The sequence below is a fragment of the Camelina sativa genome, chromosome 12, assembly GCF_030686135.1.
Source record: "Camelina sativa cultivar CO46 ecotype springtype chromosome 12, ASM3068613v1".
In the NCBI taxonomy this organism is placed as follows: Eukaryota; Viridiplantae; Streptophyta; class Magnoliopsida; order Brassicales; family Brassicaceae; genus Camelina; species Camelina sativa.
The window spans coordinates 39,221,922-39,237,302 of NC_141891.1; the positions used below are offsets into that span (position 1 = coordinate 39,221,922).

Genomic DNA, 15,381 nt, shown 5'->3' on the forward strand with positions numbered 1-15,381 from the left:
AGATAGACGTTTCGGGATTGTCAGAACTTGACAACAAATACGGCGACACCGCCACCGTCTTTTGCGAAACAAGAGCAGCTGCTTTACTTTCGTCACATGACATCTCCGAACAACACCAACTTCTCAACTAGAGAAAAGACAAATATCGAAACTATCGATTAACAAAGAAGAAGTACAATTTAGGATTGAGAAATTTTGATCTTAAGCTCTGATACCATGTAGAATTGGATATCGAACTTGCTTGCCTTTATTCATTGTTCGTAATGTCGTTTATATAAACACGACTTCTAGAATTACAACACAAGAGATTACAACCGCCATTAACAAGTAATGGACTTTAGCCCAACACAAACAAACCCCAGATACAGCCCAATAGTTACCTATGTCCTCGTTAATGTCTTCATATTTAGAATCTTCAATATGTTCTTTAATACTTCATCCGTTTTTTATTAATCCTATTTCTAAAAAGAAAATTGTTTTAAAAGATGTTTTTAAAAAGTTTTAATATGTGCAAAAAATCTAAAAATGGGATCAAATAGGAATAGAGGAAGTAGTGCAGCTTACGGATTCATCATCTTTCAGTTCCATAGAATCTGCTGCATTTTTCAACTCTGAATCAAGTTCTCTGTTGAGTTATTACAGATAGTTTTTGTACAACTTTGTCGTTAACTTGAGCTTGTCCTTTACACTAACAGGAAGCGCACTGCTATAGTATTGTTTTATAGCCTTACGAATGAGATAACATAATTCGATTAGGACGAGAATCCGTTATCCATATGTATATCTACAACATATTTTCTTTTTGTTATTTTTAAGAGAGGGAGTGCCGGAGTGGAGAAAAGGTTAGCCAAGCCGGCCGATAGGCTAAAATACCTATCAAACCCATCGTTGTTCAATATATATGCACTTGTCAAATAAAAGAGAGACTGATCATGTAGGCAAGGACGATAAGCTTGAACAAACTTATGTTAAATAGATGATTCGGTCTTCTAACGGAGAGTGTTGACACACACACACACACCAAAAAGAAAGAAAAAGTCGTTCCGTTTCATTATAAAAAAAAATCAAATTATACTTATCTTTGATTAGTTTATTGTACAATTTTTTCTTCGGTCAATTTTTTCTTTGTATACGAGCTTGTCCATAACCAATCCATTATATTTTGGATATGAATGGACCATAGACAACCTGCCTATTTTAAAAGCTCTACCTCAGTTTTCTGATATGGATGGACCATAAACAACCCCGTCTATTTTAAAAACTTTACCTCGTTTAATAAATAAAAGATGAGAATTCAAGATATCCATCGCGGTCATGAAATCTACCAAGTCACCTTTTATGATTTGTTTCAAGAAATAAATACGTTTTAATGATTTGGTTTACTTTTTTTTTTGTTGGAACAATTTATTCACGTCAACGAGGAAAATATTCTCTAACAGTCTTGGCGTCCTCAACTAACTTTCAAATTCCAACGTACGAGGTTTGGTCTTACTTATATCATGAATGTATGATTTATAAAATTCGTTGTTAACTGTTACTGATTTCAGATTACAATGCGAACTCTAACATTTGTCTATGTAATTAATATACGTAAGTAAGAGACACAAGAGCCTAACCTGACAAGACCTCATTCTCTTTTAAAAATCTTTCAAGCAGTGATGCGGAGAATCAAGGCTGTAACAGCTGTATTATTATCTTGATTGACCGTAATTGTTGATTTAAAGTGTCATTTTGACATAATTCACACAAATTTTTTTAAACAATTATACATATTTGTCCCTATTTAATAAGTGATTAATGGTTTAAATTCAATAAAAATGAGTTTCGGGTTAAAGGATAAATTAGAAAATTTAATGCAAAAAAACACATTAGAATAGTAAAGCGATAGTCTTTGTGAAACAAATAAAAATCTTTACAATAACACTCTTTGTAAACAAAGTGAGTATTTAGTTTTTGGTGGAAAGCATGCAAAGATTATATTATACTCTCATTTTATCATTTTAGATTTTCTTTTCACATATTATAAACTGTATATAAATTTAGTTCTACCAAATATGTTACAAAATGTCCTGAGTATATATCATATTTTAAAGCAAAAAAAAAGTATATACCATTATTAGAAAGATGCCAAGAAAAATGATATAATCTAGATTTTGACAAAGTTAAATTATACTCCCATACAGAAAAGTCTTTTTTAGACAACAATATAGGGTAGTCTGTATTTTCCATTCTAAAAGTTGGGATTGAATTTTTGTGGAGTATCCCAAATTGGAAAAAGAAAAACCCAAGAGTTAAATTTCACAGCTGCCTAACAATCCACTAGTTACCACTTCAATTTTATTTGTATTTTGATTAAATAGTAGTATTATTTTTTTCTATACCAAAATATGTATGAATGAAGTACACAATATAGACACATAAAAATTAAACTAATAGTGGATTTAATTTGATCACATTAAAGAAATAACCAAATAAGTTTCTATAATTTGCTTATCAACTGATCATCCTTACTTTTACAGCAACAAAAAGAAAAAAAAAGTACAAAAGCTACAAGCAAATATAGAGAAAAAAAATCGGTTGTATTCATATTCTTATTCTTGTTCATTATAATCTAATAATCGATGACTAATTACTTCTTAGAAGCTAATCATATAAGATATTCAGAGGCAATACCCACTAGTAAAATCCATCATAGTGAGTGAACTGAGCTCGAAGTCATCTTCAAGAACCCAAAAAGTGTCGAATAGATTGGGAACCGTCGTTGCAACTTCTACGTCAGTTGGTAATGAGTGGACCGGTTTTGGTTTTGGCTTGAGTTTAGACTCGTCAACTAGAGTGTCGAATCTTACAGTTGAAACTTTTTCTCCGGGGATCTCTTGATGATTAGAGGAAGTTGTGGTTATGAGGGCCAAAGATGGTGGAGACTCTGCCTCGCAAGCGGGTTTGGCCCCAGATGAATGGTCTCCAAGACCAAGTTTCTTGCTGAGATGAGTGTTCCAGTAATTCTTTACTTGGTTGTCTGTTCTTCCCGGAACTCTTTTAGCTATCAACGACCATCTAAATATTTTTAAAAAGTAGGTATCAATTATTATGTTTATTTGTGGTTACACTTCTTCAATAATAACAAAAAGTAAATACATATAACATTGCATATCAGGATTTCGAATGTTTTCTGTGGCAAAACTTTTGAAACAAGCAATTTTGTAAATCGGAGTAATTTCTATACCGAGGTGGGAGTTAATGCCTATGGTCCTACAATAGAGCATGTGTGTAATACATGTAGCAAGATCATGTGTTGATATGTTGTAGATGTTACATAAGACAGGTATCTATGCAGATGATCCATAAATGGCTACAATTATGAGTCATTGTAAAGTTCGAGAAACATATTTTTTGAATAAAAAGCTATATATAAATAAATGGCCGAAAAAACAAAAGGACAGATATAAGATTTTTGATTCAAATTCACGATCCGTTTCTTTCGACTATACGTATTTGAATAACCATTGTATGATTGTGGACGTCTGTGTAAGTAGATTAATAAGGTACACTTATATTATATAACCTAATTGATATGTATATGAATCAATCTGATATATCATATATGAGTTATATATAAGTGATATACGTAGCTAACAAGATGTGAACATTTAAACAATTTAGAAATTACCGTGAATTAAGGATCGAACACGAAGTATATTACATATAAATTAGATATATGTTATATATACCTTGCTAGCTGTACATTTAAACAATTTAGCGTGAATTAAGCACAGATCTCACACACATATAATTAATTGAATTGTATAGAAGAAAATAGAGCAAGATAATCCCTGGATATATAGATTAAAAGGAAAAATAAAAAACCTGTTGCCGAGGAGCTTGTGGAGTCTGATGATGAGATCTTCTTCTTGGTCAGTGAAATTGCCTCTGTTTACGGTAGGGCTTAAGTAGTTCATCCATCTCAACCTACAGCTCTTCCCACATCTCTTGAGCCCTAGTTATCATCCAACAGTTTTAAATTCGATCTTTAGTACTATTCTTTTCTTGCATCAAGAAACAAGATAGAAGAAGCGATAAAGAGAGAGAGAGAGAGAGAGAGAGAGAGAGAGAGAGAGTAAAAGACCAGTTTTCTTGGCGATGCGGTTCCAGTGGCCTTGGCCGTGAGTTCGGACATAATCCATGAGGATCTTGTCTTCTTCCACTGTCCATAAACCTTTCTTGTATTCTTGCTCTTTTCCATCTCTTGTCATTCTCATCCTTTTTCACTTTTCTTGATCCCGATGAGAGAGAGAGGGAAGAGAGAGAGTGAAGGTGGCTGAGTCGGTGATGCATGATTAGTCGAGCCTGGCTCTATTTATATATATTTATAATTCCATGTGACGTGTATAATAAATTGTTCTGTATATACGTATATATAGAAGGCATGTTTGTATGCTGCTCTCTCTTAAAAGTCTGTATATGGTAAAGTCTACATTCTTTTTACCAATAAGTCAACCTAACGAATTAAATTGATTTACCCATTTTAACGGATGTAGATTTATATTCACATTTTTCCATACATAAAATTCATAAAATATAACAGTATCATAAAGTATGTTTAGTTATGGTGAAGTAAAAGATATATGTAAAAAAATCAGCGGCCAATAGCTACGAAAATCATGTTGCTAACTAGTTTGCGACAACTGGAAATAAAGATGAATCAGCCGCTGAGCACAGAGAGAGTTTGAAGAGTTCTAAACTTGATGAGATAATTGTAATATGTATTGTAAACTATACTACAACAAGTTAGAAGGGATTGTATATCTCATAAGGTTATATATATGTAGATTAATTGAAAACGGTTTAGTATGTTTCTAGCCACCCATATATAATTTCTTATAAGATAGGTTCGGGAGATCAAATATTATTTAAAGAGATAATCTACAGAAAAATGTATAGTTTGAGTTATATAATCTGACTGAAGTCTAAAAAAGAGTTATACGTAAAAGTAAAACTAAAAAGACATGCAAAGAATATACCACGTACGTCCATAATAAATTTTGCTCTTATTTCACAATTCCTTTGAAATTATAAAATCCCGATATTGGAGAGTAGTTTATCCTCTTGTTGTCTAGCAAGAAAGAACAAAGTTGAACTTTTAATTACAAAAAAAAAAGGAAATAAAAACGGAGCATACTGGAGAAATGATACTTCATATGCTGAGTTTTCAGCTGTTTTGTTCGTTATTTAAAATATATTTTACCCAAACTATGATAAATCGAATGCAAGTATTATTATATACACAAAAATCATATTTGATTCGTTTTAAAGAAAGGGGTTGAAATAAAATATGAAATGTAGTTATAACCGAATTTACCAATATCGTATAAAGTATGTAGAACTGTAATAAAATTTGTGTAGGTAGACATGTGTTGTGTACATCCCAACTAACAAGTTAAGTGGAAGTGAAAATTGAAGGAAATAAAAAGAGGAAGAAAGGTAATTACTATTGGACATAAATAATGCTCCCTTGGGGTAGACACACTAGACAGATGCTAGCAATCTTTTAAACTTTTTATATTAGTACCAAACATAGTAGATCTTCTGCTCATCCAGCTAAGCTGATAAACGACCAAACCTGTCCAATTTACATTAATTTGTTTTTTTATATAGTTGAATAAACTTGTTTAACCCCAGGATCAGATTTGTGGATTCTGTTAGTAATGCCTAATATTGTCTAAACGTAGTTAATATTCCCTTCAACTGAAATTTTGCAAACAAGATTTTTCTAAAACTAGACTATATATAAAATTAGACATCCTTGATAAAAAAAAATGAAATTAAACTCTGGACAGTATTATATCATGACACTAAATATATTATTATTATGTAGTGCATATGAATTATGTATGTATATAGATTATAGCTTCCACTTGATTTAGCCTACTTTTATTAGATTTAATGGATAATTAATTATGGGACCTATAAACCTTTTAATTCCTAACCTTACATTCAAATCATCCCAACTAGTTGATGTTGATCATCTAATCTATTAACTACACTAACATCCATACATTGTATTGGTAAAGCCCTAGAGATTAATAAAATACTACCTCTGTTCTTAAAAGAAGGCTTTTTTTTTGTGGACTTTATCTTGTTTCAAAAAATTGATTTCTACACATTTTTAAATAATTAATGTAAATAATTTGTAAACTTCACAAAGTAATCATTGAAAATATTTGAGTTTTATAGAATATAATTTTTTATAGTTTTGATGAGAGAATAATGTATTTATGATTAGTACTTATTATTTATTAATTTATGTGAAAAAGTCCTAAATATCAGATCTTTAAAAACAAATGGAGTAAGTAACATAGATAATTGTTTTAAATCTTTAGCATGTTATAATGAAAGCTTTTAAAAAAATTAAACTAGTACTATTTTGCAAATTGTATTAAAATGAGAAATTTGTAAGGAAATAAATATAAACTTTAAAATATAGGATAAATCATGTTACTCATGTAATACTATTGTACAAAACAATCATAGTAAGATATATATATATTTTTCAATAAAAGAAATATTGAGAAACATTAGCTAAGATGCACAAATTAGAAACTACTCTTCATATAAAATGTTATTACATCTCATATCATCATGCCATGCCATTCACTTATTATACTACTCTACTTTATTAGGTTATTATAGAATGATTTCATAAATAAATTTCCATTAACATTTCATAGTTTCTTTTATATAATTTCCCATAAATCATCATAAATATTTTATGTTATATATTTTCTTTTTTTGTTCACCATTTTTTTGTGTACTTTCAAGTTGTTTAAATAAATAAACTCAGATTACTCATCTGCAATATCTCAAATTCTAAAAAACGGTAATAAAACTAAAAAGGGTTAACAGAACATAGTCTTTACATAAGATACTTCTAATGATTTATGGGAGATTGATAATAAAATTATGAAGTATTTATGGAATTTTCGTTTATATTACCAAAGTAGACATAATTGTATTCTGCAACACTTTCAAAGAGAACTATGCATTAAGAATATTAGTATTGAGTTAGTAAGGATGGAATACGAAATATATTTTTTTTGATGTATGGGAAATACTAATCAAAACTGTTTTTTAAAATCCATCAACCGGTGTTGCATGCATATTATCAGTTGTTGGATGAAGAGTACACAAGCCGAAAGTGTTTTTTTTTTTAGAGAAATGTTAAACCAAAGATCCAAAATTTCAAGATTAGTAAATAACATTTAAAAAAATTTTCTCTGACACGGTTCTCAATGGAGAATTGCTGGTTCTCTTATGGTCGTGCTTCTGCCCTGAATCCAAGGCTTACCACCGCTGGTGGTTCCCTTCCTCCACCGCTACTCCCTCCAGATCCCCCCGACCTTTCCTCTCTGTGTATCCTTACCAACTTCCTCCCCCTCTCCCCTGCTGTTGTAAAGACTACGAGAAAGACTTCGCCGCAAACTGCCAAATCCCAAAGGCCTGCTATGATTGTCTCGACCCCATCTGGTACTACTGAAATTACCCAAACTATCTCCTTTGTCCCTGATGTGGAAATGCACCTGGCAGATGAGAACTCAACTGCTTTGACTCCCTCAGATCCATCAACCCCTAGATCTGGATCTACTGTAGCTTTGTATCCCGCTGGAAATGAACAATTCACAGTACTTGTTCCCAAAACTTCTTCCCCGCTTATCACCAACAAAGTTTCTACTTCCCATACTACTCTCAACTCGAACCTACGAGCCAAGGCAACCGTCTTGACCCCATCCAATCCTCCACCTCCTCTGCAGCCTATTACCCAAATCCAACAGAACCAGCCTCAAACCTTTCCTCCTACCCCTGTCACTGTCCCCACTGCTCCTCTTCAGGACAAGCCTCCAACCTTGGTTGACAAAATGAGAAAATCTACAGACAGATCTCTTCGAAGACTTGCTCCAGCTACCTATACTGAATCTAGTCGGCCAACAATTCACATCTCGGATGATGTCTTCCAGCGTGGTGCCGAGTTGCACAAGGACTTTATTCTCTGTTTTTTCAATGGTCGACCCCCGCTGTTCCACAAAATCCAAAGTGTCCTCAACCATATGTGGGGCAAGGGCCAAAAACTAGAGATTCATGTTAATCATCATTCAAACTCTGTGCTAGTGCGTATCCCCAATGACTACATAAGAGCAAAGGTACTAGAGAAATGTATCTGGTACATAGGCGACTCCATGTTTCATACTGCTCCCTGGTCACCGCACTATTCTTCAGCTACACCCCCGCTTGATTCTATCCCCATCTGGATCCACATGCGGGACATCCCCCTAGACCTGCGAACCACGAAAGACATTAGTCTTATTGCTGGTTTAGTAGGTGAACCAAAAGAAACAGATGATTTCACGATTAATCTGGTAAGTTAAAAGGCTTGCTCATGCTAAGGTGCTAGTTGATCTAACAAAGAAACTGCCAGGTATTGTAGAATTCACCCGTGACAATGGTCAAATAGTGGAAGTGGGTATTGAATACCCTTGGTTACCTCCTACATGCACCCACTGCCACGAACTTGGTCATATTGCAAAAAACTGCCTCCATCTTCCTCCACCAGGCTCTGCTCCCGTAGAGGCTCGCCCCAATGTAAAGAAAACTGGAAAAGAAAAAGACAAAGGCAACGCGATTGCTCAGTCGAGTGCACAGTCTACCTGGATAGCAAAGAACTCTACTGCTGGAAAGAAAGACACCCTTACCACCACCTCTACTTCTTCCCCAACTACTGAAACGGTTACCACCACTACTACCACTCAACCATCCTTTACTTCCCTCCCCCCTCCTTCTAATACTACTCCTTCCCCTAACCAATCTGCAACTCTGAACAAACCACTGACCCCACAGCCTGCCCCATCCTTAACTGAGCCTCCCAAGCTTGTAAACCCTAAATGTATTGACCCTTCTGAAACTCACACCATCATTGCAGTTAACATCCCTGAAACCAACCATGATCTTCCCGTAATAATTGGCCTTCCAGCGAATATCACTCAAACTAGCACCCCCTACCCTCATTCTCCCAAAAAAGTCCTAAAGCGTTCTCGCTCTCATCGTTAATTAGTCCACCTCTACAACCTAACCCTCAGCCACCACCAAAATCCTCATCGCCTATCCCCATCACTCTTGTCTCTCCTTCTCGTCTTTTGGATACTGATCATGGGTTACTATTAGATGGCACTCTCCGGCCTGAGGGAGAAACTCCTTCTCTCCATTAATGGATACAAGCATTTTTTTTGGAATATCCGAGGCCTAAATGACCCGGATAAGCATCAGCCCTTTTGTAATTGGCTTAAGACTTACCAGCCGCTTTTTGGAGCTATTTTGGAAACACATGTAAAAGAACCTAATTTGAACCGTATTATGGATAAAGTTTGTCAAGGATGGAAGTATACCTCTAACCACTTATCAGACGAGGATGGCCGCATCATAATAATCTTGAAGGATCCGGTGTCTATCAGAGTGCTGCATCAAACAAGGCAAACAATCACTTGTGATGTCGTGGTAGCAAACAAGTTCCAACTGGTGTTCACAGCAGTTTATGCAACTAACTTAAGAGAGGAGAGAACAGACCTTTGGGTGGAACTCATGCAATTGCAGCGAGATTACTCTTTGGATACTTGTATGTGGCTTGTAGGAGGGGATTTCAATCAAATCATTCACCCCTGTGAGCATTCCTCGACCTTAGTGAGCAGCCTCTCTACATCCATGACTGAGTTCAAGGATTGTTTGACGCAAATGGACCTATTTGACTTGAAGTTTCAAGGCCCCCTCTTTACTTGGAGTAACCACCAGCCTGCATGCCCCGTAGCTAAGAAACTGGATCGTGTTCTCATTAATAGTTATTGGTTAACCCTCTTCCCTGATAGCATCTCTACATTCCTTGCACCCCTACCATCTGATCACTCTCCCAGCCTAGTAGACCTCTCCTACCAACTCCCTAAAGCTGGTACCAGACCCTTCAAGTTCTTCAACTATCTAACCAGACACCCAAACTTTCACCAGTTGGTATCTGAGGCTTGGATTCAGGCCGGAAGCTTTGCGGATAATCTAAAAGATATTTGTTGGAAGCAAAAAATTATTAAGGGAGACCTAAAAACAATTAATCGAGAGAAATTTTCACAAATACAAGAGAGAGTAAGTGAGGCTAACCGTTTGTTGCAAGATGTGCAGGTACAAGCTCTGGACGATCCTTCACCAAACATCTTCAAGCGTGAGAGAGACTTACATCTCCAATGGAGTTTCCTGAGGGGCATCGAAGAAAGTTACTTCAAACAGAAATTCAGGGTTAATTGGCTAAAGGAGGGCGATCTTAGTACCTCGTACTTCCACAAAATCTATCAAGCACGTGCTAGCTATAACACTATTTGGTCCTTTCTCCTTGACTCGGGGGACCTGCTAGTTGATCCAATGGAGATGAGTGAACTGGCCATTGGCCATTTCAAGTCTATCCTTGCCCCTATTCGTTCGTCTGTCCACACAGTTTGGTCTGGCCAGGATTGGTTCCACTCTTTGAATCCTTTCTGTTGTTCCCATTCTCAAACTGATGTCATGCTGAGGATCCCAACTCCAGAAGAGATAACAAAGGTGTTTATGAAGATTAACCCTAACAAGGCTCCTGGTCCTGATGGTTTAACTGCAGGTTTCTATAGAGCGGCTTGGAGTATCCTGGGGGAGGAGATCACAACAGCCACAATCAACTTCTTCAGAACCTCCTTTCTCCCCTCGTCCACAAATGCAACAATCTTAACCCTGGTACCCAAAAGACCTGGAGCATCGAAGATTGCGGATTACCAGCCTATATCTTGCCTCAACGCGCTATATAAAGCTATCTCTAAGCTACTTGTTGCCAAGCTGAAGCCTATTCTCCCAACACGAATCGTTCCAAACCAAACTGCCTTTGTGAAAGATCGACTTCTACTAGAGAACACCATCCTTGCAGCGGAACTCGTGAATGGCTACAATAAATCTGTTGGACCAAAACGTATCGTCATCAAAGTGGATATTGCCAAAGCCTTCGATACTCTATCCTGGGACTTTTTGTTTAACTGTTTGAAAGGTCTCTCCCTTCCTGATCAGTACTTGAGATGGCTTGAAGCTTGCGTCTGTACACCAACCTTCACTGTCGGCTACAATGGCATGGTCCATGGCTACTTCAAAGGGAACCGTGGTCTTCGTCAAGGGGATCCACTTTCTCCCTACCTGTTCGTCATCGCAATGAACAATTTATCACTTATGCTAAATAAAGCGGCAGAAGAGGATCGATTTGGCTACCACCATAACTGTGCAGAAGAAAATTTAACTCACCTTTGTTTTGCTGATGATCTCCTCATATTTGTGGATGAGACTCTATCTTTAGTTCAAAGCGTCCTTCAAGTTCTACATGAATTCGAGGAGCGATCGGGTTTAGCTGTGAGTATCCAAAAAACATCTTTCTTTACCGGGGGCCTAACAGATAAGGAAGTCCAGTTGATCACCACCGCTACCTGTCTTGCCCATGGTTGCCTTCCTGTCTGCTACCTTGGAGTGCCACTCTGTACCAAAAAATTAATCATGCAAGACTGTGAACCACTTCTTCAACAAGTAAAAGGGAAAATAAGCAACTGGAGTGCTAAACACTTATCGTTTGCTGGTAGGCGGTTACTAATCAACACGGTGATTGTAGGAATCTCTAACTTCTGGTGCTCTACATTCATCCTGCCAAAGAAATGCATCTCAAAGATTCAGTCACTTTGTAGTGCCTACTTGTGGAAAGGCAGCATTGAAGGAAATCATAATGCTAGAGTCTCCTGGACCACTGTTACACAACCTAAAGACCAGGGTGGTCTAGGCATCCGTGATCTAAACTACTGGAATAAAGCTTGCATCATTAAACTTATCTGGCTGTTATTCTTCTAGTCTGGCTCAGTGTGGGTAGCGTGGTTCAGGCTTCGTTTCCTCCGGGGTTCTCTCAGCAACTATTGGACAATGAAGAAACAACAGAACTACTCATGGTTAGCTAATAAACTAGTCAAGATGCGTGATGATGTCTATGGATGGATAAAAATGCAAATTGGAAACGGGGCTACCTGCAAGTTTTGGAGTGATAACTGGTCTCCTTTTGGAAGAATCAAAGGACTTCCTTTGTTCTCATGTCGACTCACGTCTTGCGGTCTCGTCTACATCTACCCTTAATCAACTGTATCATCAAGACCACTGGTTACTTCCGCATGCGCGAACTGACAAGCAAGTTTCACTTCTATCTTTCATTACTACCTTAAACCTGACTGATCAAGATGACTATTATGAATGGGAATTAGAAGGAAGAACCTACCAGCGATACTCAACTGGCCAAATTTATGACTTGCTTCGTCCTACCTCTCCCCTGGTCCCTTGGAGTAAAGCGGTATGGAACCCGAGAGGCATTCCAAAGCATAGTCTCCACACTTGGCTAGTGGTTTTGAACCGATGTCCTACCCGTGACCGCATCCTCAAATGGGGACTCGCAACTGATCCAAATTACCTTCTCTGCAACTCCTTGCCGGAATCTCGAGACCACCTCTTCTTTGACTGTCACTTTAGTTGGTCTGTCTGGGCTCCCATAGTAGATAGATGTCGCCTCCAGTCGTCCTCCTCCTGGAATCCCACTCTTGAACGCATGCAAGCTATTCACGGATCCAGAACAGGAAGAACAATCACACTACTTGCTTGGCAGTGCACCCTCTACTTACTCTGGGAAGAAAGAAACCATCAACACACCTACCGCACGCCGGCTGCTTTGATCCGATTGGTGGATTTGCTAATCCGAAACAAAATCTCAAGTCTTCGACACTCATATCCCTCTTTCGCTCTATCATTGCTCAACTTTTGGTTTTCCTCGTCATAAAGGCGTATACTTTCCAACGACTATCTAACTACGGTTCTCATTAATTCTTACTATGTTTATGGGTCTTGCCCTATTTTAAGTGGGCTTGCCCTTATAAGACTCTAAAGCTGGGCTGCTTTTGTATCTTTTTCATTTTCTTCTGCATTTAAATAGAAAGCTTTTTTCAAAAAAGAAAAAAGTGTTTTTTTGAGTATTTACGAACGGTGGACTGTAGAACCGTTAGAACACTAAAATGATGATGGAGGGGTTGTGGTGCATGTCTTTTAAAAAATAATAATAAATTAAGATTATAGACATTCATCTTTTTTTATAGTGTCTTTCTATAGACAAATAATAAACTAATATTTAAAACACCCATATTGAATATCACCAACAAAAATGCTCGTATAAGTGGTATGAGTCATATTAAAAGTAGTGTAGACCATTGTAGACTGACGCTATTGGGAGTAACAATGTTGGTTTGCAATGAAGACATTGCGCTTTGTAAGTGAAAGTATTGCCATACCAATGATCCGTTTGCCCAAAAAAAAAAAAGTCATACCAATTTTCTGAAAAATCGTCGTGCATGTAGAGATGTTTAAATTAAAATTATTAATTTGACTATCAATATAACCAATTGCATTTGTATTTTATATAGCTCAACTAGAGAGAATCCAATACTAATTAAAGGATAGATCGATCAACTTAAGGATGAGTCACCTATTAATTATGAAGTGTTTTGTAATATTAATGTAAGTGGTTTTGCGATACTACGTAAGTGAGAAAGAAAAAACACTACGAATCATCTTTTTATTTATCTACATAGCTAGTTGAAAATTTAACTTATCTGAACTTCCATGACAAAGAAATTAACCGTCAAGAAAATAGTATGATCCAAAATTCGAAAGTGGGTATAGGGGTCCACAGAAGATGATGGCGGATATCCTAATACCTAGAGGCTAGAGCTAAAGAAAATGAGACATCAGACCAGTTTTTACATCATATAAATACCTGTAGTACGTAGTTTCCTGCGGTTAATTGGTTTCATAATCTTAGTTACAATATATGTGAGCTCGCAAACCAATATCATGAGGTGGCTTAGAGTTTCTAGTGAACTTTGTTTGTTGGGATCTGCTGTGTAATGAATGTAAGCTCATAAAACCAATAATTGTAACCTTTGGTAAAGTAGCACGAAATCAAACTAAGAAAGGGAGCATAATCAAATTTAAAATGTAAACATTGTTAATTTTCTATGAATTAGTGATAGAAAAATCACAGTGTAGGAAATATCAGTTTGTTTTACTCTTCGGAGTTCAAAATTCAAGATCCCTTGACCCTTGCACAATGACCTTTCGTTCCTATTTATAGTACGTCTTGTGTTAAGTGAACCTCGTCTAGCTTTCACATGACTACGAGGTGAGCTCAGTCTTTGGTCATTGTAAACTTTTGACATTTCGTCTAACTAGGCTTTACTTCATATTGATTTGACGACAATGGGGTTTTCTCTTTTCTTTTGCGTTAGTACGAGATTTGGTACACAAGTATTTATGTGGTTCACATTATTTTCATACAGATACTTACGTAACGTAGCTGCATTGCATTGAATATGGTAGTCGAAGTTGTTATATAAGGTTAAGAAAAGAAGGCAACCATCTATCATTAGCATAGTCAAACTCACAACACGCTATTGTCTAACCAAGCCGTTGGCAATCTATCGACATGTTTTATTTACATTCACACATTCCCTTTTTTATTTTATTTTCGGAGTTTATTTTATGTAAATGTTCACGTGCATTTTGTCTAATACATTCAATTATTCATATAACTTTATTGTGTACTTCGAAATTTCGAATAAAGAGGTTTCCTAATCATTGATGTTGTCTATCGAAAGTAGGTAGGCATAAACAGAAATCCACTATACAAAAAGTCCATGACTCTTTAGCCCCACGAATTTTAATTGTCATAAACTCATTTAAAAATTTTTTTTTTTCACGAATGTTTGATTAGTATATGTAAACTGTAGACATGATTTGTGGAGAGGTTTTGACCTTTTTCGGTTACAGTTTTGTGTAGTAGCAGTTTGTAAATTATAATGCTATACAGCATTTATAGAATATGAACTTATTTTCTTTTTGCCATCGTTTTTATTAAAAAAAAAAAAAAAAAATATCTGAGGATTGTGAACTCTGACTACTCCTGCCGACGTTGTAAATTCTTACAACAGCTTAGTAACTATATTTGCTGCTAGATAAAGTTTGTCAGTGTTATTCTTTAACTTATTGATATACCACCACCACTATTTTGAACAAGAACAATACTTGACCCCAAAACAAAACTAATTTTATGATATTATTTTTTAAGAAGTACCACAAACAAAATAAAATGTTTATAATAGTAAGACCTAGATATAAATTTTTACAAACTTATAACAATGTAACCATGTAATAAAATGCGTTATAAACTAATTATAATATTTATAGAATTTTCGAAATCTTCTA

General features: G+C 36.0%; 1 protein-coding gene across 1 annotated transcript; it reads right to left on the reverse strand.

Moving 5' to 3' along the window:
- Window positions 1-2,460: 2,460 nt before the first annotated feature.
- On the reverse strand, window positions 2,461-4,333 carry LOC104732797 (transcription factor MYB23). The gene is made up of 3 exons (XM_010452379.3): window positions 4,127-4,333; window positions 3,868-3,997; window positions 2,461-3,057 (listed from the first exon to the last, which is right to left on the reverse strand). Exons 1-3 carry the CDS (start codon window positions 4,257-4,259, stop codon window positions 2,661-2,663), a joined length of 660 nt encoding a protein of 219 aa, XP_010450681.1. The 5' UTR covers window positions 4,260-4,333; the 3' UTR covers window positions 2,461-2,660.
- Between the last annotated feature and the right edge of the window lie 11,048 nt (window positions 4,334-15,381).